The 25,306-nt window shown below is 47.9% G+C and overlaps 1 protein-coding gene across 2 annotated transcripts in view; it reads right to left on the bottom strand.

The window, feature by feature from the left end:
• The window catches only part of SUSD1 (sushi domain containing 1), a 130,042-nt gene extending 111,665 nt beyond the window's left edge, over positions 1 to 18,377 (bottom strand). For both annotated transcript variants that reach the window (XM_072727672.1, XM_072727673.1), the window contains exons 1-3: positions 17,613 to 18,377; positions 6,871 to 6,978; positions 3,519 to 3,674 (exon numbers count right to left, since the gene is read on the bottom strand). In XM_072727672.1, coding sequence (XP_072583773.1) covers positions 3,519 to 3,674; positions 6,871 to 6,978; positions 17,613 to 17,700 — 352 coding nt within the window. In that variant the 5' untranslated portion in view covers positions 17,701 to 18,377. The remainder of the gene's footprint in view (positions 1 to 3,518; positions 3,675 to 6,870; positions 6,979 to 17,612) is intronic.
• Between the last annotated feature and the right edge of the window lie 6,929 nt (positions 18,378 to 25,306).

Raw genomic sequence — 25,306 nt, 5'->3', positions numbered from 1 at the left:
CCTTCACAATCTTGCCAATATTGATAGGTTGCTTAGGAAAACCTGTTTTATAGATGCTTCAAAGCTCTTGTCCCAATTACCCCTCCCAAAACTTTAAATTAGTGGAGCGAAAAAGAACGATGTGTCCATATTTTACTACACTCAACAGGGCCTTGGGAAGCGAGAGACAAGAGTGAAGTGTGGGCGGCATGCTTCTCCACTCCCCAAGAAAAACAACAGTGCCTTAGTCAAGGCCTCTAGCATTTAAGGGAAGGGTGCTTTGCTTTAAATATCTTCTAATTCGGAGTCTTTGGCCTCTCTTTCCTTCCTAAGAACTGGAGCAGTAGCGAGGGCCTGAAGCCATCACCCACCACCATGAGAGACCTAAGCAGGTGTTAGGGGAATCCCACAGGGAAAGTAATCAAGAAGCCACTGGTTATGAGCAGAGCTCTGGAGAGGCGGAGAATAAGGACTCCCCAGTGCACTCTTCCTTAGGTTTATCTTTCCCTGTTCCCTCCTTCCTTCAAAGTAGTAAAACATGACACTTTGGAATAAAACCCAGCTAAAACAAAGGATCGGGATTTGGGGAACAGAATCCCATATGGAGAGAGCACTGGAGAAACCTCAGGACAGCTGCAAGCCCATTGAGCAATACCCCACACAGAGCCGGCGGAACCTCAGTGGGACCACACATCGTGTCGGAGTCCACAGCAGGCTGCTCCAGGACCTGAAACAACTGGGCAGCTGAGAAGCTTGTGAGCCAAGGCTCACATGGAAAACAGGTTCCTGACCTGGGAGAGAAACCAACAGGCCGGTCTTGGCAGGGGTAGGGATTCACACCTAGGAATGAAGGTGTTTACTTCACCGCAGACAGATCTATGTGAAGCAGGCTCTCAGTAGAAGGTTCCAGAAACTGATGAATGGCAAGGCATTCACTGCCTCTAGGTCCTCTTTTTTTTTTCCCCTTCCCATTTCCCCATATCCTAGTCAAGGCTGAAATACCGTTACATTTCCCTAGAAGAAATGGCATCAGGCCCCTGATGCAGGAAATGAGCTGACGAAAAAGAAGGTTGTAGCTGACATCTGAGTCGAGATGGATTCCCAAGACTTGGGGAATTCAAAGGCATTTTGCAGTTTCCTTTTTTTTTTTTTTTTTCTATTTTTTTCTGTCTTTTTCTTTCTTTTTTTTTAAATTTTGCAGTTTTCAGCAGACACGGTAGGGCCATGGTCCTTGGGGCCACACTGGTAGGGAGATGACAGCCCCAGGCCTAGTCCCACATCAGTTCCCTTTCTCCCCAACCACCCTCACACTGCAAGTGCCACAGAGCTTCTTCATCTGCAAAGTTTCCGTGATCTCCAGAATTTGTTTGGGGACAGCCCTGGGGGCCGGGACATCTGCCCCTAAAACTCATTCCTCATCTCTCGTTGGTGACATCCAAAGAGGCCTACGTGCAACCAGCTCCTGAATTTGGCTTGAACTCTGCAAAGTACAATCCACACCCGGTTGCAGGAGTGCTTGGAATTCATGGAACTAGGACTCATATCCTGTGATTCCAGACAAACACTGGATAACTGCTGATACCCCAAAACTTGCTAAAGCCTCTGCCCCAGCTAAAAAGTCCACTGATGTTTCTGTGGCAACTGTAATGCTGATAGAAACTCAGTATCCTTGAGAGAAGTCCATCAGCTTTTACAAAGTGATAACTGGAAACCTCAAAAGGAAAGGTCATGAGGATGATTGACAACAGATGTTGGGGCTTCTTTTGAGGTGACGGAGATATTCTAAAATTAGATAGTGGTGATTATTCCACAACTTTGTGTATACTATAAAACACTGAATTGTATACCTTCAAAGAGCGAATTTGATGGTATGTGAATTATATCTCATTAAAAAAAAGTCACTAAATAATTACAAGAAGTAGAAGAAATAGAAGCAGAGCCAAGATTAGGATTTTGTTCCAGGAAGACTGGTTCTTACTAGGCTGACATCTATTTGGCTCTTGCATAAAATATTTCTCACTTCTCCTCCTCCTTCTTATTTTTTTAAAGTCAAACACATCCTTGGGAACTAGAGTGATATACGCAGTTATAGAAGTTTTTCCCAGCAAACTCTCATAGCCTCTGAAAACACAATTTCGGGTATCATGTCCTCCAGAAAGTTCCCTTCCCAGCTTCCAAGATAAGGGCTCTTATAGATTCCAGGTGCCCTAAGTGGCCTTTGCTTTATATTTTACACTGAAATTAGCTGTCTGCCATCACCTCCCACTGGCACAGCCTTGGCACACAGTAGGTACAGGAGAAATGTGTACTGAATGAACACCATCTCATCATCTTGTAAGGGTTTTTTAAAAAATTGGTATGTTATTTTTTTTAACACATCTAATTTAATTCGGCAGCACCGCACTTCCGCAACCATACGACAAGCAATTTGCTGCCTAAAACAACAGTATATCATAACACGTTCTCTCTGAGGGAATGCAGTTCATTCATGCCAAAAATAAATCAAATGTACCCCCTGCAGGATTTTTACCTCGGTACAGGTCAAGAGGGAGAATGAATCAGAGCATCAGAATCTGTGCCTCCTTGCGGGTAAGGAGATAAAACATGTTCTCTCCCTTCCTTTTCCCCGAAAACCTTTAAATATCACAAAGCTTTTAAGCAGAGTCATTAAGTCTATGCAAAACCATCGTAGAACCAGGAGTCTTTTCCTGCCTTTCCTCTACTTTATTGTTTATAGGTTTTTCTTAGAAAACCAAAGAGCTATAATGTCATGACATGCTGTAACATAGAGTCCAGCCAATAGTTGCAGGGCCCACTGAAAATTAGGATTTCGCCCACCCACTGTATTCAACTACCACATGCCCAAAGCTTCAAAGCTACTGAGATTCAAAACAATGCACCCCTCACCCAGCTCAGTCCTCTGAGAGGAAATCCCAACTCTAACAGGGCACCTCGCTGTTAGAGACGTCTCGGGAGCCATCATCACCATGTCCACACCCTGGGTCCTAGTGGGCAGTGTGCACAGTGGTGGGTGCCAGAGCCACCCCAAGAACACCCCACCTGGGGTTACAGAAGCTTGCAGCTGGCACATCATCTCTGAGAGTCCCTCCTTGTTTGGTAGAAAAACGTTCAAACGCACAGAATATTCTAGAGAAAGAATATTACAGTGACCTCGCATCATAGACCGCACCCCCCCCAAGATTCAACAACTGTTCAGTTTGTCATTTAAGATATCTTCTAGATCACAGTAACACTAGGTACTTCATAATACCCCTAGATACTCCAGCATGCATCTCTGGAAATAAGAATATTACGCCCAATATCACGATGCTGTTACGCCGGCGAGCAAAGCTGACAATAATTTCCTCTTACTAACTAACACTCAGTCCACGTGCAAATTTTCCTCTAGGCCTTCTCAAAGGAGAGTCCCTCCCTTCGATCACACCCTGTCCCGGCCCTGCCCTCTCCCTCCTCCACACGCCAGACACTGTCCTGCCATCACCGCAGCCGCCCCTGCCCCGCCACCCCCCCTTGAGTACCTGTGCAAAAGGTGCCATCATTGGGAATGAATGTTTTGTTGTTGTTCGTGGCTCGATATCCTTCGAGGCAAATGCAGTAAAAGCCCCCGAGTGTGTTGTGGCAAGAGGTGTGGTTTCCACAGACCACAGTGGCTCCAAACTGGCACTCATTTTTATCTGTTGATACATTGAGACAAGGCAAGGAAAGAGCTATCAGTCCATACCATGTTCAACAACCCAGACTGTTCTCCTGTGCTACAGACTCAGGAGTTGCCATTCTGTGACAACATCCCCATGGTCTATTTGGCCAGCCTCTGCTCGGGGTGCTTCTCAGACTACAAGGCACAGGCCCCTTGTGGTCATGGGCTAGGTGTATCTATAACCCCGAGGGGGGGGGGCCGGGGGGGCTCAGTCGGTTAAGAAGGTGGGTCTTGACTTCAACTCGGGTCGTGATCTCAGAGCAGAGTCTGCTTGTGATTCTCTCCCTCCCTCTCCCTCTGCCACCCCTTGCCCCATCGGAGCATGTTCTCTCTCTGTCTCTCTCTGTCTCTCTCTGTCTCTCAATAAATAAAATCGTAAAAACAAAACCACAAGAGAAACCCAACATCTTGATCTGAACGTTCATCTTATTTGAGGACTGGGAGAAGGGGATCCTTTTTCAATGTCTCCATACTCAAGAAGCCCTTGTCAGAGAAACAAATCCAGCAGCATCCCATTTTTTCCAGCCCAGTGAGCCACTCTCTTGCTTCCTTCATAAAAGGCAGAGGAGGATGATTTTTGCATCCAGTGATTAACTGGAAAATTTGTTACTTCTGAGTTACCAGGAAACACAATGGAATTAGTGCTTAAGCCTCATCCGGGAGCAGAGCTAATATTGTGGCAGGAACAGCTCCTGCTAATCGTCAATGACCCATGTGAATAATATTAGTCACCCAGGGAGAAGGAGCTGAAGTATAGGACACTGGATGAGTCCACACAAGCCTGGGTATTTTTAATTCAGCCACTTGTCACGATGTCAGATGAAAGTAAATCTCTCTCCTGTCTCTGTCCTGTAGCCCAGGGGTTCGAAAACTTTTTCTGTGAAGGGCCAGCCACAGGTGCCTGGTTGCAACTGCTCACCCATGCAGCCACAGACAATAAGCAAACAAATGAGCAACGTTGTGTTCTAATAAAACTCTGTTTACAAAAACAGGCAGCGGCCAAATCTGGCCTGCAGGCCAGACTTTGCTGACTGTGCCCTGGCTGCTACCATCAGAAGAACTTCTGTGGCCAATTTCTTATGCATTCTTTCAGGGCCAATCTATCCTGCTAGTTGGGTTGGGTTGGGTTGGGTTGGGTTGGGTTGGTTTGGTTTGGTTTGGCTTGGCTTGGCTTGGCTTGGTTTGGTTTGGTTTGGTTTGGTTTGGCTTGGCTTGGTTTGGTTTGGTTTGGTTTGGTTTGGTTTGACTTGGTTTGGTTTGACTTGGTTTGGTTTGACTTGGTTTGGTTTGACTTGGTTTGGCGAGGCGGGGGGAGCAGTGCCATCAATTGATGAACCAGAGTTTTTCCTGATTGTTATTTCATGTTTTGTGACAGCACTGGTTCCCTCAGAGCATGTCAATGGCCTCTCACAATTGCACTGCCAACTCAAAAGTACCCTTTCCAAAATCCAGTGTTCCTTTTTTTTTTTTCTCCCATTTTCCTTACAGGTAATATATTTTTTGAAAATGTACCTGAACGTGGAGCACAGTCCATTTGCTAACACCATCTACGGTGAGATCTGCATGGGGGACCAGAGAAACAACACTCAGGCCTGGGCCTGGCCACGTGTCCAGCCCAGCCCAGGAGCCCTGCACTGGTGGCCATGTCCTGCCACCCATAAAAAGGCCCATTCCTGTCCTTTGCTATTGTTTCTGAGACAGGTCTCCCCCGCAGACTTTACCAGAAGGGACAGTGGGTTTGGGGAAAATCCTAAACTTCTGAGGTCCCTGGCCTGGATGCCACGTTAGGGCACAGGCCAAGTGCTAGGATGTGCTGCGTCTAGTGTCTGAGAGCAAGGTCCACTTAAGTTAATGAGGCCTTCCTCCCAGGAAGAGAAGTTTCTATTGGCAAGCCAAAGAGCAATCCAGAGTTATGGGGGCGCTTCCGTGGGAAGGGAGCTGCACTCGGGGAGGGAGCACAAAAGGCTTGTCTGCTCCAGTCCAACTTCATTTCCAAGCCCCTGCTAGCAAGCCGTGGGGGGTGAGGGGGACAAGGGGGGGCCAGAAATGCCTCAGGGGCCTCAGGCTGCCGGGCAGCCACAAGTCTCAGGGGCAGAGTCCTGAAGAAAGAAGTCCGGCCCGCAGGAACGGGCAGTGGTGTGTGACTAAGAGCCTGACTCTGTGAAGTTGAAATATGATTTTGGGAACTTGGAATTATTTGGGTTTTTTTTTTAAGATTTTATTTATTGATTCATAAGAAACACAGAGAGAGAGAGAGGCAGAGACACAAGTAGAGGGAGAAGCAGGATCCCCTCGGGGAGCCCAATGCCAGACTCGATCCCAGGACTCTGGGGTCACAACCTGAACCGAAGGCAGATGCTCAACCACTGAGCCACCCAGGGGTCCCAGGAATTTAGAATTGTTATTTTTTCTTTAGGAAGAAAAGAGCCCAAAGATACCACAAGGTTGTGTACCGTGTGCCAGTGCACAACCCCAAGGCAGACTATCAACTGTGCCCTGCACATCACAAGGCTGCTGGGAGAAAACTGCTTCTCCTAGCATTCATTGTTATAACCGGGCTGTGAGATTCTCCTTCTCTCTGAATTGGGCTTGAACTGGATACTGGGCGACCCTCAGGGCACGGGGGAGGCTTTGAAGCAAAAAACAACCTTGGAGAGTTCCTGGTAGTCTTTGTATTCCTTTAAGCCACCCAAGATCCCAAAGGGCTACAACTCCAAAAAAATGGAGGATGGACTGTGATAGGCCTAGAATCCAAAGCAACAGTATTTCACCAGTTAGCCAAAAAAGTCCAACAGGCAATTGTGTTTTCTTTTTCCTCCAGGCACTAATGCAAATCATCTTGCATCAAAACCACCAGGAGAAATTAAGAAAGCAAAATTCACTCAAGTTGTTAAATTAGACTCAAGACTCTGAAACAGATTCCAAATTTGTGTGAGGTCAGTGAGTTTTCCAGAGATTCAAGTTCAGTGACCCTCTAACACGAAAGATACTTGCCTGGAAACTTTAAAGAAAGGCTATATTCAAACCCTGAAACAAAGGCATGGACAACCCCTCTTGTAACAAAAGCATGTGAACAAAACAAAACATCTTCCCCACAAGGTCATTAGCTCTTTAACTTTAGGGCATCTTGTTACTGACTCACCTTTCCAATTCACCCAGGATTCAGAACTTACCAACACAGTGAGTCCTCCCGTTGCCCACAAATCCATATTTGCAAACACACATCTTCATGCCTTCCATCTGCTTGCAGGTAGCATGCTCATGGCAAGTGGCACAGACATCTATAGCAGAAGCATACATCGTGTATTACAGGAAAAGAAAAATTCAATCACCTCCTCTGGACAAGTCACATTTTGGGTAGTGGACATTTAAAATGGAGAACCAAAGTTTGAATAGCAGAATTATAAAAGGTAGATCTGATCCCATCCTTCGAAACCTGCAGTGGCTGCTCATTTTCCACAGAGTAAAGGGCAAATGCCTCTACCTGGCAGTCAAAGCTCTGACCATTTCGACTCTAAGCTCATCCCTCCAAGCCTCACTGTTCCCAAACCCAAACCACACATAATACTCTCTATGCAGGAGGCTGACGACTCTTTCCCACATATGTTATCCCATCCTACTTCATGCCATACTTACCATGTTCCCTCCAAGCAGAATGCCTATCCCTCCTCTCCTGTCCAGCTAGCACCCATTCCTACTTTTTTTTTTCCATTCCTACTTTTAGACTCACCTTGAATATCACATTATCCCTGGTATCTTCCCCATTCCTCTATTCTTGTGAAAAATTAAATGTATCTACCTCTGTGCTCCACTAACACCTGCACATTCCCACATCAACCACGTTAATGTGTCATTATATACTGTTCCAGCTCTGTCTTCCAAGCTGCGGAGCATGAATGAGCTTCTCCTCCAGGACACGGATTATTATGTCATCCGCCCATATGCCATCACAGTGCAGTAGAAACATTCAATAGACTTTTACTGACCGACTGGATAAAGGAACTTGCAATCCTACTTGCTACAACTCAAAAAGCAAGTGGAAGGGAGAAGAACCCATCTGTCTATTACCCTATCCAGTTTGCTTGGGGGAAAAAACTTAATGTGCTTAAGATGTCAGTGAGAGGAACAGCTGGGTCCCCAGCCAGGTGACCAGATCCTAATCACATAGACAGGCAGCAAAAAGGCATGAGGCTGACACACACGAACCTACTAGATGGTGATTGATACATGGCCCAAGGTCAAACAAGAATTTCTACCTGAGGCCATGTGAGATATCATGTTGTCCTTTTGGGGTCTGTAATTTCAGGAGTGGCCTGGTCAGGAGAGTCAGCACGGAATTCCATCTTAGTCTAGGCCCCACTACCACCCAGGTAATAAAGACTTAGCCCTCGGGGTTGCTCTAGGCAACTGACGCAGGGAGATTTCCAAACACAGACCGCCCCTGACTTACAATGGTTCAACTTACAATCTTTCAACTTTACAGGGGTACAAAGGCAATACACGTTCAGTAGAAAGCATACTTCAAATTTTTAATTTTGTTCTTTCCTCCAGGCTAGGGATATGCAGCGTGATCCTCTCTCATGGCAGCCAGCCGCAGCTCCGGCCAGCCATGCGATCAGATGGGCAAACAACCGATAAACTCTACCGGTCTGCACCTACACGACCATTCTGTTTATGGCTTTTAGTATAGTGCTCGATACATGACATGAGATAGTCAATACTTCATTATAAAATAGGCTGCAAAAAAAATAAAATAGGCTGGGTGTGAGATGATGTTTGCCCAACTGTAGGTGAACAGAAGTGTCTTATGCACATTTAGTAGGCTAGGCTAAGCTACAATGGTTAATAGGTTAGGACTATTAAATGCATTTTCGACTTAGGAGATTTCCAAGTTCTGATGTAACCGGATCGGTAAATTCAGAGGATCAGTACTGATCATTAACCACGCCTGCTTTTTCTTTTAAAACAAATATGACACAGAAATAAGACAAACCACTGCTTTATCACTAAGTAATACAAAATTAACCATGGAATATTCACAAATTTTAATATATCCCAAACCATTAAAAAAAATGCAACAAAGTGCAAAAAAAGTAGAAATTGTAGAAGCCATACTATAGGACTACCTCGTAATAATGTAGTAAGACTACAAAATAAAACACAAGACCCCAAAAGAAACCTACTTGGAAACTTCAGAACATTCTCCTAAATAATTCTTGGGACAAAGAGGATAGCAAAACTGAAATGTTTAAGGGAACCTGGCTGGCTCAGTCAGTAGATCGTGCAACTCTTGATCTCAGGGTTGAGTTTTAGCCCCATATTGGGTGTGGAGATTACTTAAATAAATAAATTAAAAAAAAAATTGAAGTATTTAATACTAGATACAAAGATGTATCTACTCCAGCAAATTTGAGTTTTTCATGTTTTTGTACTTTAAAAGATCCAGTTAAACACTGCAGATTTAGCAAACTCTCAAAGCTCCTCCTCCCCCAAATGGGATCAAAGGCCAGAAAGGTATAAACTCTGGCAGACAAGATGAGAGCAGATGAGGATGTCAACAATATTTCAGAAGATGGAAGAGATGGACATAGGCGAATGGCCTGAGAGGAGGAACTAAAAGGCTGTCCCAAAGGCTCAGGAATTGGGGCCACTGAGTGCTGCAGAAGGCAGGTATAAGGGACAGGACTCAGAGTTCAAGGAACTAGGTACAAATATGGATAAGAAGTAGGTGGACACCCAGTTCTCATCGCTAGCCCTGGCAAAAGATATAATTTACAACCTGGAGGAAAGACTAGAGAGGCTCTTGCTCATGGGGGCAACAGGCAAGTGAGAATGGGTCCCTGCACCTAAACGTCCATCAGGGTGGAGTAAATTTAACACACAACATTTTTAAATGGTGCCATAGGACATTGTCTATTCATAATCACATGCACCCAAAATCCTGGAAGTACCTTTTAAATAACAGATCCTGGGTCAAGCCCCTAAATCCAGTATCGATCGACCAGATAACGATGAACACTCTCCCTAGTGTGTGCGCATAGTGCAATAACAAAAAATAAATACCATAGTAATGAAATCAACAAAATGGTAAAATGTTTAATTTTTTTTCTTATATGGAATATTTGTTTTTATAAAGAGGGCAGCATTTATGTACCTACAGTTCCAGAAACTTACATCAGATGGGAAAAAAGGATTATTTCATTCAACTGTTGGGTGAATCTAATAAACACACACACAAAATAAACACACACAAGAAATAAAGTCATGCCACCCACTCAGGTAGATTAACAGAAGTCCAGTCTGAATTAGTGAAGGACAGAATGTAAAGTTGTTTTTTTTTAAATAAATCAAATTAAGTCCAAGTTCATTCAATAAACAGATCCAAACAAAATAAGGCCTTGTAGGAAGGCAGCCAGATACAGGGGGAAAGCATGCCCTGGAGCTGAGTATCAGAACTAGATCCTAAATCTAGCTGAGTCTCAATCACTGGAGGACCCTTAACAAATCACTGAACCTCTCTGGATCCCAGTTTTTTCATCTATAAAACAAGGGTCTTGAGCTTCTCACGTTTTAAAGGGCATTCAGGGGCACCTGCGTGGCTCAGGTCATGATCTCAGGGCCCTGATCTCAGGGTCTCAGGAATCTGCTGGTCTCCCTCTCTCTGCCCCTCCCAACATATATTCTAAGATAAATAAATACATCTTTTAAAAAAAAATGCAAAGGGCATTCAAATCACCTGGGGATAGCGCTAAACCACAGGCTCTGATGGTTGGGGGGGGCACATTTTGCATTTCTAACAAGCTCCCAGGGGAACCACATTTTGAGCAGCAGGGATTAAGTGGCCTCCAAAGTCCTTGTCCCCTAATCAGCTGATACATCATCCTTAGGGTTCCTGTTTTAATGACCCACTAAGAATTATTTAGCAAAGTGTAACCCCAAAAGGACAGTACTTGGCATGTCTGGCTCAATAAATGTCTGTTCCCCACATTGGTGAAAAAGTCAACACGTCTCCCAGGCCACCAAAGGCTTCTGAGCCCACCTGCAGAAGGAAAGCCATTTCCAGAGGAAGAAGCTCCTCAACTAAAGCTTCTTATTCAGTCATAATTATTCTCGTCTGCAGGGCCTTATATGGCAGCTTCTGAGTTCTAATTGCTTGAGGGACTAAGTAGCTTCTTGGGGGGGGCGACACAAGTTATCCTAAGGGAAGTGGCAGGAAGCACAACCCTAATACAAAAAGAGACAGGGTGGGGAGGGTCGCTTCTAACTACACCCCTGTTTCCACTGTTCACGAGCCCCTAGCTCAGTTAAGAATCACCTCTAGAAAAAAAAAAAAAAGAATCACCTCTAGGAGAGGGGGACCACCTCATCCCAGTTTTAATACTAAATGTCCTTCGACCCACTAAAGCCCTCACTATGGCACAAACCGAGCAGCTGGTCCCCCGACCTGGAGTGCTTGTTAAAACAGAATCCCCAGAGATTCTGACTCGGTAGGTGTAGGGTGAGGCCTGAGAATGCATTTCTAAGGAAGCTCCCAGGTGCACCCCACTTCTAGTAGCAGGGCAAGTCTAGTTCAACCTCAAGGGCTTGGGTCAGAATCCTGGCGAAAGACAAGGGAACAGTGAGGATGTTTGTCACCAAGTCTAGACTGATGCATAGCGTGGCTGGACCACGGTGACAGAGGTAAGAACCCAAGGAATGGAAATTCTCCGGGCGGATGGAATGACCCCCACACCTTTGCTGTACAACCCATGGGTGGGGGTGCAGCTTCACATCTGGATCAAGGATGACTTAATTTTGTCATCAGCAGACTGTTGAGAAGAGCAGAGAGGCGGCCGCCATGTAGTGACGGAGAGCACTGCTGCAGATGTGAGGGGCCTCCACCACCCAGAACAACTGGCAGAGAAACAGGACAGTGGGCATTCCGAAGTCTAGACGGACAAAATGGCTAAGGACTCTTTGTAACTATTCATTGCACCCCCGGCGAGGATGACCTAGATTCACTTCCCTTCGGCACTGTATCGGCCAAGCCAGCTAAAACCACATCCAACGGTGAGAGGGCGACACAGGTCTTGGTGGTCCACCCAGGCTGGGAGACTTCTCTCTTGCTCCCTGGGTTAGGGATCCTAGGCAAGTGACACAGCCAGTCCTCCAATGTTCATCTGGGAGGTGGAATCGTGTTGTGAGGATTCAAGGAGAAATAGAAACGCTGCCCGAGCTCGAAAGCACTCGGCAAAGAGTGATTTATGTGAATATTTGTGCCTCTCTCCATAGATATTGTTATTACAGCTGGAAAGAGGTCGTGCGAGAGGCAGCACCTGCCACTTGGCACAGCGGTTACCAGCAGGGGTGAGAGGGATGAGGGGTACCATCCTAGCTCCGCCACTTGCTGGCTGCGTAGTCCTAGATCGGGCTCTGGGCCTCGGCTTCCTATGAATCTGAATATGAGGATAATAAAAACCCACCTCATAGGCTGCTGTGAGGAATACAGAACAAATGAGTTAATATACATAAAGCAATTAGAATATCTCAGATGCCACTGTAACAACCACGCGACAACCCCGTTAGGGAATAAATGAAGGTACTGGTAGCCGGCCGCCCCCCAGTTACACTAATGAGGAGGGTGATGGAGAGCTGCGTTAGTGCAAACACCCAAAGCAGTACCTCTGTGTAGACACATGCCTACCTGTTGGTGGGGCTGAGAGTCCAGGATCCAGGACACCCTAATTTACATAATCACCCCCTGCCTTCCCCACGGCCTCCCAGCTTTCTGAGTAACACCTGACTCAGACCTTGGAGCTCAGCATCCTCAGCCCTCACCCTCTCGGCCCTGGCCTCGGCCCCCTCCTCGCCTCCACGCACAGGTGGGCCTGGACCTCAGCACCAGCTGGCGGTTCAATGTGCAAGCGGCAATTTAAGGGCAGTGACAGCACGTGGACTTCGACGCTACAATGAAGAGGTCCGAGCCCGGCCAACGGAAGAAGGTGGTTTGAATGCACAAATGGAGCGTTTGCGTTTGGATTTTAATCTGATCCCCAGCTAGTCTCAGTGGACCAAGCAAATGCCCTGCACTTCCTTCACGAGAGCCTTGTCTCTCGGGAAAACTGTGTGCAGATTTGTGGGAAGGGAGCGAATGACCTGAGGGAATAAGGAAAGGGGGCCTAGAACTCAGGAAGAGAAGGCATCCCCAAGTCTCCCACCTTCCAGAAAACTGTATTGCTCTTAAGGGATCGCATCAAATTCCAGAAATGGAAGGAACTTGAGAAACCTCAAATTCTCTCCTCTCCTCATCCCTGACAAACAAAACAAAACAGAACCATAGCCCCTGCTTTAAAATACCCCCTCCCCAAATCCCTCAAGACAGAGAGCATTCTACTCTCTCAGGCAAGACGATCCCTGCAGGGTAGTGGGATCCACCATGTATTTCTCTTCCCCACAGCAACCCAAGACCAACATTCCCCATCAAGAACCTGAGACCTTGGGTAGCCCTGGTGGCGCAGTGGTTTAGCACTGCCTGCAGCCCAGGGTGTGATCTTGGAGACCCGGGATCGAGTCCCACGTCGGGCTTCCTGCATGGAGCCTGCTTCTCCCTCTGCCTCTCTCTTGCTCTCTCTGAATGAATAAATAAATAAATCTTAAAAAAAAAAAAAAAAAAAAAAAAAGAACCTGAGACCTTGGTGCAAAATGGTTATATAGGGCCCTTGGCTTTCTTTTGTCCTCCTGTGTCCACGCTGCTGCTGAATCAAGACCAGCGGACAGTGGGGACCCGCACACATGGCCTCCAGACCTGGAACCAAGCCTCACTAAGTGCCCCAATTTCAAAGCTTTTGAGTTTGGAGTTGAGCAGCCTTTCACGTAGGCCACACCCTCGGTTCACATCTGGCAGGTCACCCGCTCACGCGTTCTCTCAAGCAGGGGGAAGACTTCTCTAGGTAATCCATGCAATTAATTCCCACTGTCTCCCCCACAGAGTGAAGGCCAAGAGGCCACACGTGGTACCCGGGGCCTCAGAGACAGAGGAACCCATTTTAGGATCTGACTAGAAGGCTGAGGAGGTGCCCAGGGAAGTCCCCAGAGGCCGAAGACAGGCAAAGGGACGATCTTCTTCATCTGCTTGAATCCCCCTCCCTTACTTTGAGCAACTGTCACTCACTCCAAAATAACTCACCCCACCAGCACCCCCCACCCCTCCCACCCCCCCGCCATTTCTCCTCCTTCCCACCCTGACTCAGGATGCAAGAGTGAAGAGAGGGCCTGTGTGAAACGCATGACTGTGACGTGCCTACGCTTTCTACAGCAACAACAATCTCCCCAGGCCTCTCCACCATCACTCCCCCCAAGATTCTCAAGGCCTCTGTCTGTCCTCTGGCCTTCCCAACCCAGCCAGTCCTGAGCCAACAAGTCCCCAGCCACTCCCAACTCTGCTGCCAAGCCAGAGAAGGTGAAGAAACAGGAATGACTGGTTCCACCCCTCCTCACCCATTCCTAGGCTTCCATTCCCCTGGGCTGGGCACCCCACCCACCTCTCAACACCCTTCCGCTCTATCAACTATGTGTCTCACACTTCCCTCACACTCAGCAACTCCACTCTCTCCTCCCTGCAACATCTTTGATGACAGGTCAACGAAATTCAGTGCACGTTACCAGCGAGACACTGAAGGGACAAACAGACAATGGCCAGGCCGTGTATGAAAATAGCTGACCCACGTGGATCTGTGGGTCACCAGCCACCAGCCCAGGAAGCCAAACCACGAGCTCTGTAGTGGTAAGACCCCAACGGCTCGGGTCAACAGCAGCTGGCTTCCCTAATTGTGGCCCTCACTTTCACACTCAGGATAAACCCGAGAAGGCCCAGTACACTCCCCAGCCAATCACGTAGAACGGCTGCAGTGGGTAAGCCACCTCCAGCCTCTCCCTGCCCACAGCCTGGGCCCAGGGCACCCAGGAAGCCTTCCCCTTTGACCCACTATCAGCTCTTACATTCGTCTGCCTGCCTTTGAGTCGGATAAATGTCGGTAATGCTGACAGGCTGTCCCGCCAGAGCCGGCTCTGTATCACCAGCCCTTGCCTGCTCCCACCTCGGTGGCCTTCACTTACTCTCACACCCAATTCCTCATACAAGCCACCGGCCCCCACCCACGTGAAGCTCTTGGCCCAGTAAACAACTGCACTGCGACATGGCATGGAAGTGTGTGGGGTGAGTGTGCCATACAAGTACGTGGGGCCCCTACAAGATCCCGGGCCCCGGATCCCTGGGGCTGCAAGGGAACTAACTGGACAGCTTCCCGGGAGGAGGGAGGAGGGAGAGGGAGGATGACGGGGCTGGTTTTGAAATATGAATAGCCCTTGGACGCCTGGGTGGCCCAGCGGTTGAGCGTCTGCCTTCGGCTCAGGGCGTGATCCCGGGGTCCTGGAATCGAGTCCCGCATGGGGCCCCCTGTAGGGAGCCTGCTTCTCCCTCTGCCTGTGTCTCCGCCTCTCTCTCTGTATCTCTCATGAATACATAGATAAAATCTTTAAAAAAAGAGAAATGAAGAGCCCTCACTAAGTGGACATCAGTGGGGGAGGGAAGAGCAGTCCTTCTCCATTCTTCCTCCCTCCCCTCGCAGAGACTAAGCTTTCCCCCTTGCAGGCCAATTTCACTTTTGGACATGCTCCATTAAATACCTCATTTATTTCTGCATTTTCAAAGTCTCCTTCTCCTGAATAATGCCCTTCATGCTACAGTATGCTTGTGTCTGCTACCACCCCACCCCCCCAAAAAAAAAAAAAAATTCTTGCACTGACCTGGCCAGCCCAGCTCAATACGATCTTCCCTTTCCTTCTAACTTCTTTAGAGAGTCCCTTTAAGAGCCAACCAACACCTCTGCACTCCCTAGGGCCCCTGCACCTGGCTCTCGCCCTCACTCTCTGCTAGCCCTGGCCTACAAAGACCAGAGCCACCAAATTCAAAGCTTTTTTTCCCAGTCTCCTCTCCCATAGCTCCCTGTCCGCTGGTTTCCTTGGAACTGGACCAGCCCAGTCTTCCTCCCACCTGTGTGGCCACTGCTCTTTCTCTTCCATTTGCACCTGCCATCTAAAATGAGCCTTCCCCCACAATCTGGCCTTGGTCTTCTTCTTCTCATCAACCTCAAGGCTTCAAGGGACCACCAAGTCTCCACCACTGTCACACACCTCTTGTCCACAGTCTTAACTCCTCATTGAGTTCACCTCTTCAAGAAGCCCTAACATCACCTCAAATTCTGGATATCCAAAATAACTTCTCCTTCTTCCCAAATCTTATTCCTCCTCCTACAGAACCGTATATCCAAGTCACCCAGTCCCCAAATCTCTTTGTCCCCTTTCTCTTCTGTCCACCATAATGTCTGTTGTCAAGTCCCGCGGTTCCATTTCTACCTTACTGTCTACATCCAATCCCCTTCTCCTGCTATCTTTCTGGTGGAGCCAGTCCTCAGAACTTCTAGGCCTGCTGTTTCAACTTCCTCAATGGTTCTAAGCCTCCACTCATTTCCCACATCATTCCCTGGAAGGAAATCTGCCCTTAATAGAACCAGATACTTTAAGGTTGTAAATGAAGAAGGAATGCTACCTTTGTTTCACCATCTAATCCCAGTAGTTCAGTGGGACCATGGTGACCGTTTCCTAGGCTAGAGAGCTTTACCACAGATTCTGAAATAGGCCCCACACATCTACAGGTTTTTATACACACTGCCGTGGGAGACCACGTCAGGGAAGGAAGTCAGGAAGCCTACCAGAGCATCTGATGCACAAAAATGGCCACCCCAGAAGGTTGAGCCATCAAGAGAAACACCCACCAGTGATGGCAAAAGTGATGGCAAAAGTCCAAAGATGAAAATAATTTGGGGGAACAGGAGTCTGAGCTAGGAACCCTCCCCCCATATCTTCCTACATGGAAGTTCCCTCCCTCTTCACGATGAATGGTTTTACTAAGAAAGCTGGGGGGGGGGGGGGGTTTCCTATGCCCGCTCTGTATATCACTCCTTGTACAAAAGCCTGTGGTGACTTCCAGGGGCTTCTCACCAGCCGGATACCTTGCTCTGCCAACCAGGGCCTTCTGCCTTCTGGTTAATCCAACGTGCCCTTCCAACTCCATTTGCCACCTGTCTCCTAGGTGCCACGGGCCCCATGCTTTTATACCTCCGTGTGCTTCCTCACATTGTCCCTTCCATGTGGCATTCGGGCTTTGCGCACAGTTAGGGGGAGGTGCCTCTGCCCTCTGCCCTGGGCTGGGATGCCTTTTCCTCATCTTCCCATCCCCAGTATCACCAAACCTACTGGCTCAGTTCAAGAGTCCCTCATCCACACTGAGTCCCTCATCCCCGTGCTACCAGGCGCCCGACCTAGAATGAATCCTGCCCTCCTCTGACCCCGCGGCCTTCTCAGAGCACTTGGGGCCTTCTGCCTTCCACTCCAGTTACTTGGGTAGATGGGCAAACGCCACTTGCCCTACGTGTTTGACTTTGTCCCACCACACGTGACACAGCGCTCCAGTTCCCTGGAAAAGGATGATTTGTCGCCTCCAGACCCCGAGCTGGACAAGGGCCAGCGCGGCGACCTCGCGGCCTGCCCGGGCAGCAGCTGGACCAATGACTGGATTCGGGGATGCTTCACTCCCGGGATCTTCCGGGCACTTCTCGCTCACCACGTTAGCATCTGGCTCTTCGTTTCGGTGGAAGAAAAGTTAAAAAGTAGGAGGAAAATTGCTTCGGGTCAAGAACGGGTGGTGCAAAAGCCACAGCAGGGCCGGAAGCGTGACAGTGCGGCGGGACCGCCCTTGCACGCCCTTGCACGCCCTTGCACGCCCTTGCCCGCCGGCGCGGCTGAGCCCCGGGGCTCGGGCTGCGCCCCCCGCCTCGCCCCCGCCCCCCGCCTCGCCCCCGCCCCCGCCCGCACTCACCGTGGGCGCCCCGCGCCAGGCCGAGCAGCAGCACGAGCGGCAGCAGGCGGCGGGGCGGGCGGCCTGCACCCCGGGGGCCCCGGCCCATGCCGCCGCGTCCTGCCGCGCCCGCCTCCTCCCGCCGCCCCGGGCGCCGAGATAAGGCGGCGGGCTCCGCGGGGAGGGGGCCGGCCGGGCCGCTTCCGGCGCCGCGCGGGGTCCCGGGGAGGCGGGGGCCGGTGCACCTGCTGCGCGCCCCGGGGACGCGGCGGGCACAGCCACGGGCCCGGCCCCTCCTGGGGACCGACGTCCGCGCGCTGCAGGCTCGAGACCCGAACGCGGGATCGGAGCCCGCCTGGGGCTGGGGGGGGGCGGGGGGGCACCCCGGGGGGGGGGACAGGAGGAGCGGGAGTCCCGGAGGAGGCAAGGGGCTCCAGGGGCGCAGGGGGAGGGCAGGAAGCCAAGGGCGCCCGGGAGCGGGTGACAGGTGGCGCGGGGCGGCGCAGCTGACCGGGGCCCCCGTGCACGAGGACGCGGGGCCTGGGGCGTCGGGAGCTGCTTGAGGAAGTGAGCTAAGCCCCGGGGCCTGGAAAGGATGTGGGAGGGGAACCCAGGCCGCGGGAAGGGCTTCTGCAGAGGCCCGGGAGCCCCAGCGCTTTCTAGAAATGGGGAGGACCTCCTTGGGGGGGACCGATGGCCGGAGAGAGCCATTAGCTGTGCAGCTAAGGTCGACCTCATAAACCGAGGGCAGGGGGTGCTCAGAAGCTGCAACAGGGCTATAAGCAGCGTGACCTCATCCAGAAGGGCTCCAGGCCCGCCCCGTGGGACTGCGGCTGGGGCGGCTGCAGGAACCCGGGCAAGAGAGGACACGTCCGGGAGCGGGGCCTTGGCAGGAGAGTGGCGTTGGGTGGAAGCCGCTGGGGTTTATGACCAGTAGAGTGTGGGGGAAAGGAAGGAGAAATTACAGGCGTCACCTCAATTTCTGGTTTGGGCAGCTCGGTGGGTGATGATGGTGATGGGAGTCACTGAGATGCAGACTCAAGGGACCGTCTGCAAGTTGGGGTAGGGAGAGGCTGCAAGGGAGGGGAGGGGAGGGGGGAAGAAAAGAAGTTCCAGTTTCAAGGCTTTGACCTCCGCAGGTCTGGCCAGGAGCAGGGCTCCCCACTACTTCACCCATATCCTCACTTTGCTTTCTCTTTCCACCATGAGCCTGCTCTAAATCTAACCACCCGTGAACACACCCATATAAGGGCCAAACTTGTTGTGCAGCCTTAAAAAGACGTAGTTAAAAATAAACTGCCTGGCGTCTTTTGCAGTGGGCTTTCTTGCTAATTAATTTTTGTTCAGCAAAGATAAGAGGCTGCTTTGGGGGGGGGAGTAGATGGGCAGTGGGGTTACAGTGGTCTATCCTCTATAATTTAGATGAAGGTTTTGTTAAGCTCAACTCTTCCTGAACTTTGAAACCATGTAATTGTTTCAACAAAAATACATTCGTGTAGGGCCCAAAATACATTCATGTAGGTTATTTTTTTTTTATTTATGATAGTCACAGAGAGAGAGAGAGGCAGAGGGAGAAGCAGGCTCCATGCACCAGGAGCCTGACGTGGGATTTGATCCCGGGTCTCCAGGATCGCGCCCTGGGCCAAAGGCAGGCGCCAAACCACTGGGCCACCCAGGGATCCCTCATGTAGGTTATTTTTAAACCAACCTATACTTCTCCTTCACCATCGTGTCCCCTGCAGAGTAAATAAATAAATTTAAATATATTTGTGTACACGTGTGCGTCTATATACACGTATTTTTTTAAAACTGGGGATACAGGGGGAAATAGTCTAAAACTTGGAAATGGGCAAGTATACCAGGTCTTTTCAGTGGGGTGCTGGGTGTTGTCTGGTAACCCTCCTGGGGATTATCTAATTCTACAGAGTTGTGCACTTTGATAGACTTTGTATTGACAAGACTATTTGATAACTCTTATAGGTATGGATAGAAATTCACTTGCAAAAAAAAAAAAAAAAAAGAAAAGAAATTCACTTGCAGAAAACTGATAATGCAAAAGATTCTTGTCCATAGCAATGCAAATTAATTTTTCCAGTAGAGCTAGAAGAGATTCTTGTCAGGTGAAAATAAGATAAATCTAATAATAAAATCTTGTCTTTTTTTTGTTGTTGTTATTTCTTTTTTTTTTAATTTTTTTAAATTTTTATTTATTTATGATAGTCACAGAGAGAGAGAGAGAGGCAGAGACACAGGCAGAGGGAGAAGCAGGCTCCATGCATCGGGAGCCCGATGTGGGATTCGATCCCAGGTCTCCAGGATCGCGCCCTGGGCCAAAGGCAGGTGCCAAACCGCTGCGCCACCCAGGGATCCCAAGATCTTGTCTTATATGATGGCAACCGATTTTGCATTTAGCAAATTTATTTTATCACACCTAACAGAAATATATGTATATGTACAGTATATTCTTCAAATTCTCCTTTGAACCTTGACATCTTACTAGTATCCTTTGAAGTCAACATCTTGCTGAGTCTCTCATGAATTTATTAGTTGAATAAAATCTTAGGTTTTCTTTTTGTCTTTGCATGAATCATGTTTTTAATATTTTCAAATTTTTTTATTTTTTTATTTATTTATGATAGTCACACACACAGAGAGAGAGAGAGAGGCAGAGAGAGAAGCAGGCTCCATGCACCGGGAGCCCGACGTGGGACTCCATCCCGGATCTCCAGGATCGCGCCCCAGGCCAAAGGCAGGCGCTGAACTGCTGCGCCACCCAGGGATCCCTATTTTCAAAATTTTATGTTACAATCCATGTACTCATATTCTACTTTAGATCATGTGACTCTCATCAGTTCTTTTTATTGGCTCATTTTGTTGCTTTCAAACAAATAGGGTTATTTTTTGTTTGGTTGGTTGTTGTTTTTTTTTGTAAAAATACTTCTTACCAATGGTGAGCTCATGGAATCACAGAATGAAAAATTATCTCCTGGTCGGTATGTGTCACTAGAATTAAAACAGAGTATTAAACCAGTGTTATATTTGCAGCAGTGGGATTATTGCTGAGAAAATCTTTAGCTTAAGAAAAATGTTCCTCTTTTAAGAGAGCATGACCAATACAGCAACATCTTCTTAAAGAGAATTTAGAGCTCTTTTTGTCCATATCTAGATTTCAATGGCTTCATCAAAAACTTTTGACTTTTGGTTTCAAGATGACATTGTAACTCCTGAAAATTCTCTTTCAGTAAAGTGGCCAAAGATACACACACATACACACACACACACAATTAAATATGCAACAGTGCTTTCAAACCAGAAAGGATGACATCAATGAACCAGATAGCTTTGAGGAATGTATTAGGTTACATTTGCCACATGTCCTCCACAAAAACATCCACCAAAAGAGACAGGAAGTTGAGCAAAAAATATAAAAACATGCAGTTTAAATTTTTTAAAAATTATATGTGTACTTCGTTATTATTTGTACATATTAATATAATGTGCAGATTTTATCATGTTTTAAAATGTAATTCAGAACCACTATATAGGAATTACTGAAAAAAATGCAAGGTACACTTCTTACCAATTCAAAGTATTTTATTTTGCTCATCTGTGTACATATTGTGCATTGCCATCAGCTCCTTCTTCAGGCCTCAGGCTTCCCAAATAACAGTTTCCCGGCTCTCCAAAAAGCCTGTCAGTTTCCACATTTTTTTAGATCATTTTAGGGGGCATCTGGGTGGCTCTGGCATTTAAAGCATCCAACTTTTGATTTTGGCTCAGGTCATGATCTCTGGGTTGTGAGATCAAGCCCTGTGTAGGACTCTGAGCCAGGCAGGGAGCCTGCTTAATATTCTCTCTCTCTCTCTCCCTCCCTCTGCCCTCGCCCCTGCTTGTGCCTGCTCGTTCTCTCAAAATAAATAAATAAATAAAATAAAAATAAAAATTTTAAAATCATTTTATTATTTATTTTCTAAAAATTTTAAGTAATCTCTATTCCCAGTGTGGGGCTTGAACTTACAACCCTGAGATCAAGAGTCACATGCTCTACTGATTGAGCCAGTCAGGTGCCTCTAAAAAATATCATTTTAAGCTTCGTTTTTTAAAAAGTTTTTTATAGGGGCTCCTGATGGCTTAGTCAGTTGAGGATCCTAATTCTTGATTTTGGCTCAGGTCGTGATCCCAGGGTCCTGAGATCAAGCCCTATGTTGGGCTCCACAGTGGGCATGGAGTATGCTTGAGATTGTCTCCCTCTGCCCCTCCCACTCACTCCCACACACATGGGCACACACTCACTCTCTCTCTCTCTCTCAAAATAAATAAAGTCTTTTTTTTTTAAGTTTTTTATAGTAATTTAGTCATCAGAGGGTCTTTGTATAACTGGACAAAATGCTTAAATCACAACTAAAATATTGAGATTACTGACCAATATCTCAAGTGTTCTTAAGGGACCTCAAACAGGTATACAAGATGAAAAGAGCTTCTCAAAGTGACCCCTTCCACAACAAAATCATCCTACTTTTTGAAAGCACAGAGAAGTTTCTGATAGTTCTAGGATTGCTGATTTGTTCCTGTCTCTTTTATCAACATTAAGAAATACTGAAGTCTATCTTCATATATGTTGCCATCCAATTGAAACGTTCAACGACAACTTGTACATTTGACAACTTACAAGTTCATAGCATCATCATTCACAATAGCCAAAGGGTTGAAACAAGCCAAATATCCATGACAGCACAAATGGAGAAACAAAATGTGGTATATCCATACAAGGGAATATTGTTCAGCCATAAAAAGGAAGAAAATTCTGACTTATGCCTCAATGTGGATGAACCTTGATGGCATTACGCTAAGTGAAATAGGCCACTTTTAAAAGGACAAATATGGTATGATTCTGCTCATATGAGGTAGTTAGGATAGTCAAATTCATAGATACTGAAAGTAAAAGGGTTGATGGTACAGGGGTACTGGGAGTTAGTATTTATTGGGTAAAGAGTTTTGCCTTTACAAGATGAAAAAAGTTCTGTGGACGGATGGTAGTGATGGTTGCACAACAATGTGAATGTACTTAATGCCACTGAACTCTACATTTAAAAATCTTTTTTTTTTTTTTTTAGGTTAATGATGGGGCACCTGAATAATACTTAGTTAAACATCTGACTCTTGTTGTTTTTTTTTTTTGAGTTTTCATTTTATTGAGGTATAATTGACATGTAACATTATAATAGTTTCAGATATATAATGTATTTGTGCATATCAGCAAAATGATCACTGCAATAAGTCTACTTAATGTTCATGTTTTTCTTGTGATGAACGGTTTTAAGATCTATACTCTTAGCAGATTTATGGTAGCAACTTAGTATAAATAATATATTTTTTTAAATTTTACTGTATTTAAATTCAATTTGCCAACATAGAGTATAACACCCCGTGCTTGGAGACTTTGTGGGGTTTTTGGTTGTTTTTTGTTTGGGGGGGGGATTCTTTTCAAAGATTTTATTTATTCATGAGAGAGGCAGAGACATAGGCAGAGGGAGAAGCAGGCTCCTCACAGGGAGCCCGACGTGGGACTCGATCCTGGACCGCGGGATCAAGCCCTGAGCTGAAGGCAGATGCTCAACTGTTGAGCCACCCAGGTATCCCATTGGGGACTTTGTTAAAAAGAAAACCAAATGCCCAAAATGGTGTCACTCAGGCCAAATTCCCAAATGGGGGCTTAATACCAAATCTAACTGCAGTTTCAAACTCCCCTAGCAATGTAGTTGTAACCGGACAGTCAAGAATTTCCCCAGAAAAGCCAAAGTCTGTCGCCTGAGCCCTCTCTACCCCCAAAGGAAGGTGAGATAATCTGCATGATAAGACCCTTTGCCCTTCCCCCTAAGGGAAAGCTACCTTGACCTGGAACAATCCTGTCCTTCTGCTAATACCCCTCTTGCCCCATTCTCCTTCCCATAAAATCCTCCCATTTTGTGCAACTCTTCAGAGTTCTTCTCAACTTGCTAGATGGGATGCCGCCCAATTCATGAACCTTTTAACAAAGCCAATTAAAGGGGCGCCTGGGGAAAGGAGAAAAAATGAGTGGGAAATATCAGAAAGGGAGACAGAACATAAAGACTCCTAACTCTGGGAAACGAACTAGGGGTGGTGGAAGGGGAGGAGGGCGGGGGGTGGGGGTGACTGGGTGATGGGCACTGAGGGGGGCACTTGACGGGATGAGCCCTGGGTGTTATTCTGTATGTTGGTAAATTGAACACCAATAAAAAATATATTTATAAAAAATGAATAAATAAAGGGGCGCCTGGGTAACATTTGATCAGAAGGATAAAGGGTTCAAGGCAGGGGCACCTGGGTGGCTCAGTCGGTGAAGTGGCTGCCTTTGCCTCAGGTCATGATCTCAGGGTCTTGGGATCGAGCCCTGTGTCAGGCTCCACGCTCAGTGGAGAACATGCTTCTCCCTCTGCTACTCCCCCTGCTTGTGCTCTCTCTCTCTCTCCCTCTCCGTCAAATAAATAAATACTCTTTTTTTTAAAGAGGCCAATTAAATCTTCAAATTTACTTGGTTGTATTTTAACACTTACAATTACGCCGAACGAAAAACTGTGTCTGAAACAGATAAAAACGAGTCCCTTCGTAGCCCCCACGGCGTGTTCACACACAGCCAGCCCTCCCGGGCTGCCACGACATCCGCCTGCGAGGAGCCACACCGGGCAGCGGTGTCACCCCAGGCCTATTTGTCAAGACTGGGAACAGGGACACGTGTCTGTGGAGCAACGCCTTGCTGCTGACGCTCTAAGTCAGGCAGAGTTCGACTCCCCACTCTTGGACACCCAGAGACTCCCAGAACCCCCGTGGCCCTGTGAGGCACAGTGGGATCCCCCTGCCTCCTCTCACACCTGAGGCGCACAGGTGAGCCCTGGACCTTGAGCAGCAAATACAGCACGTGGCTGTGCTGGGGCCAGTGGCCACGACGGGAGGCCAGACCCACATGGGCGAGAGCAGGGGAGGCCCCAAGCGCAGCCAGGCCCTTCCTCCTCAGGTCCCCCTGGCCTGAGCACCCTGGTGGGACCCACACCCCCGGGACACCCCCCAGCAGGACCTGGAGGGGCAGCTGTGGATTCGGATACAAACTCCAGACACCTGAGAGACCGAGCTTCAGCTGGCACAGGGCCACCCGTCCAGCCCCCCTTGACCTCAAGAGGTGAGGCAATCCCCAGTGAGACTGGGGCTGTCACACACACACACACACACACACACACACACACACAGTCACTGCCTCCCTAGAGGAAGTCTCAGCCGGGGGGTCTGTTTGTTCCACAGACTCTGAAAGGAAGCCTGCTCCGGCCCCTTTCCGGACGCAGCGCCCACAGCCCACAGGCCCGAGGACAACGGGCACACCCAGCCGCCCCGCCACAGCACACTGTGTGATAAAGACCAGCTGACGCACACCCGAGGCCCTGACCCTGGCCAACAGGCCCATCGTCCAAGCAGGAACACTCCAGTCGATTATTGTGCTGCTAGTCGTGCCGGTTTCCTTGCTCACTGCTGTCTTCCGGGCCTGTGTCTTCCTCTTTTTCCTCCACCATCCCCTCCCGAAACTCCTTCTGGAAAATATCTTTGAGCATTTCTTGTTTTCTTCCTTTGGGTGTTTCTTTCTTTCTTTTTTTTTTTCTTTGAGTATTTCTTTTTTTTTTCTTTCGGTATTTTTTCTTTGAGTATTT

The sequence above is a fragment of the Vulpes vulpes genome, chromosome 12 (assembly GCF_048418805.1).
Source record: "Vulpes vulpes isolate BD-2025 chromosome 12, VulVul3, whole genome shotgun sequence".
In the NCBI taxonomy this organism is placed as follows: Eukaryota; Metazoa; Chordata; class Mammalia; order Carnivora; family Canidae; genus Vulpes; species Vulpes vulpes.
This window is presented reverse-complemented; position numbering and strand designations above follow the sequence as displayed.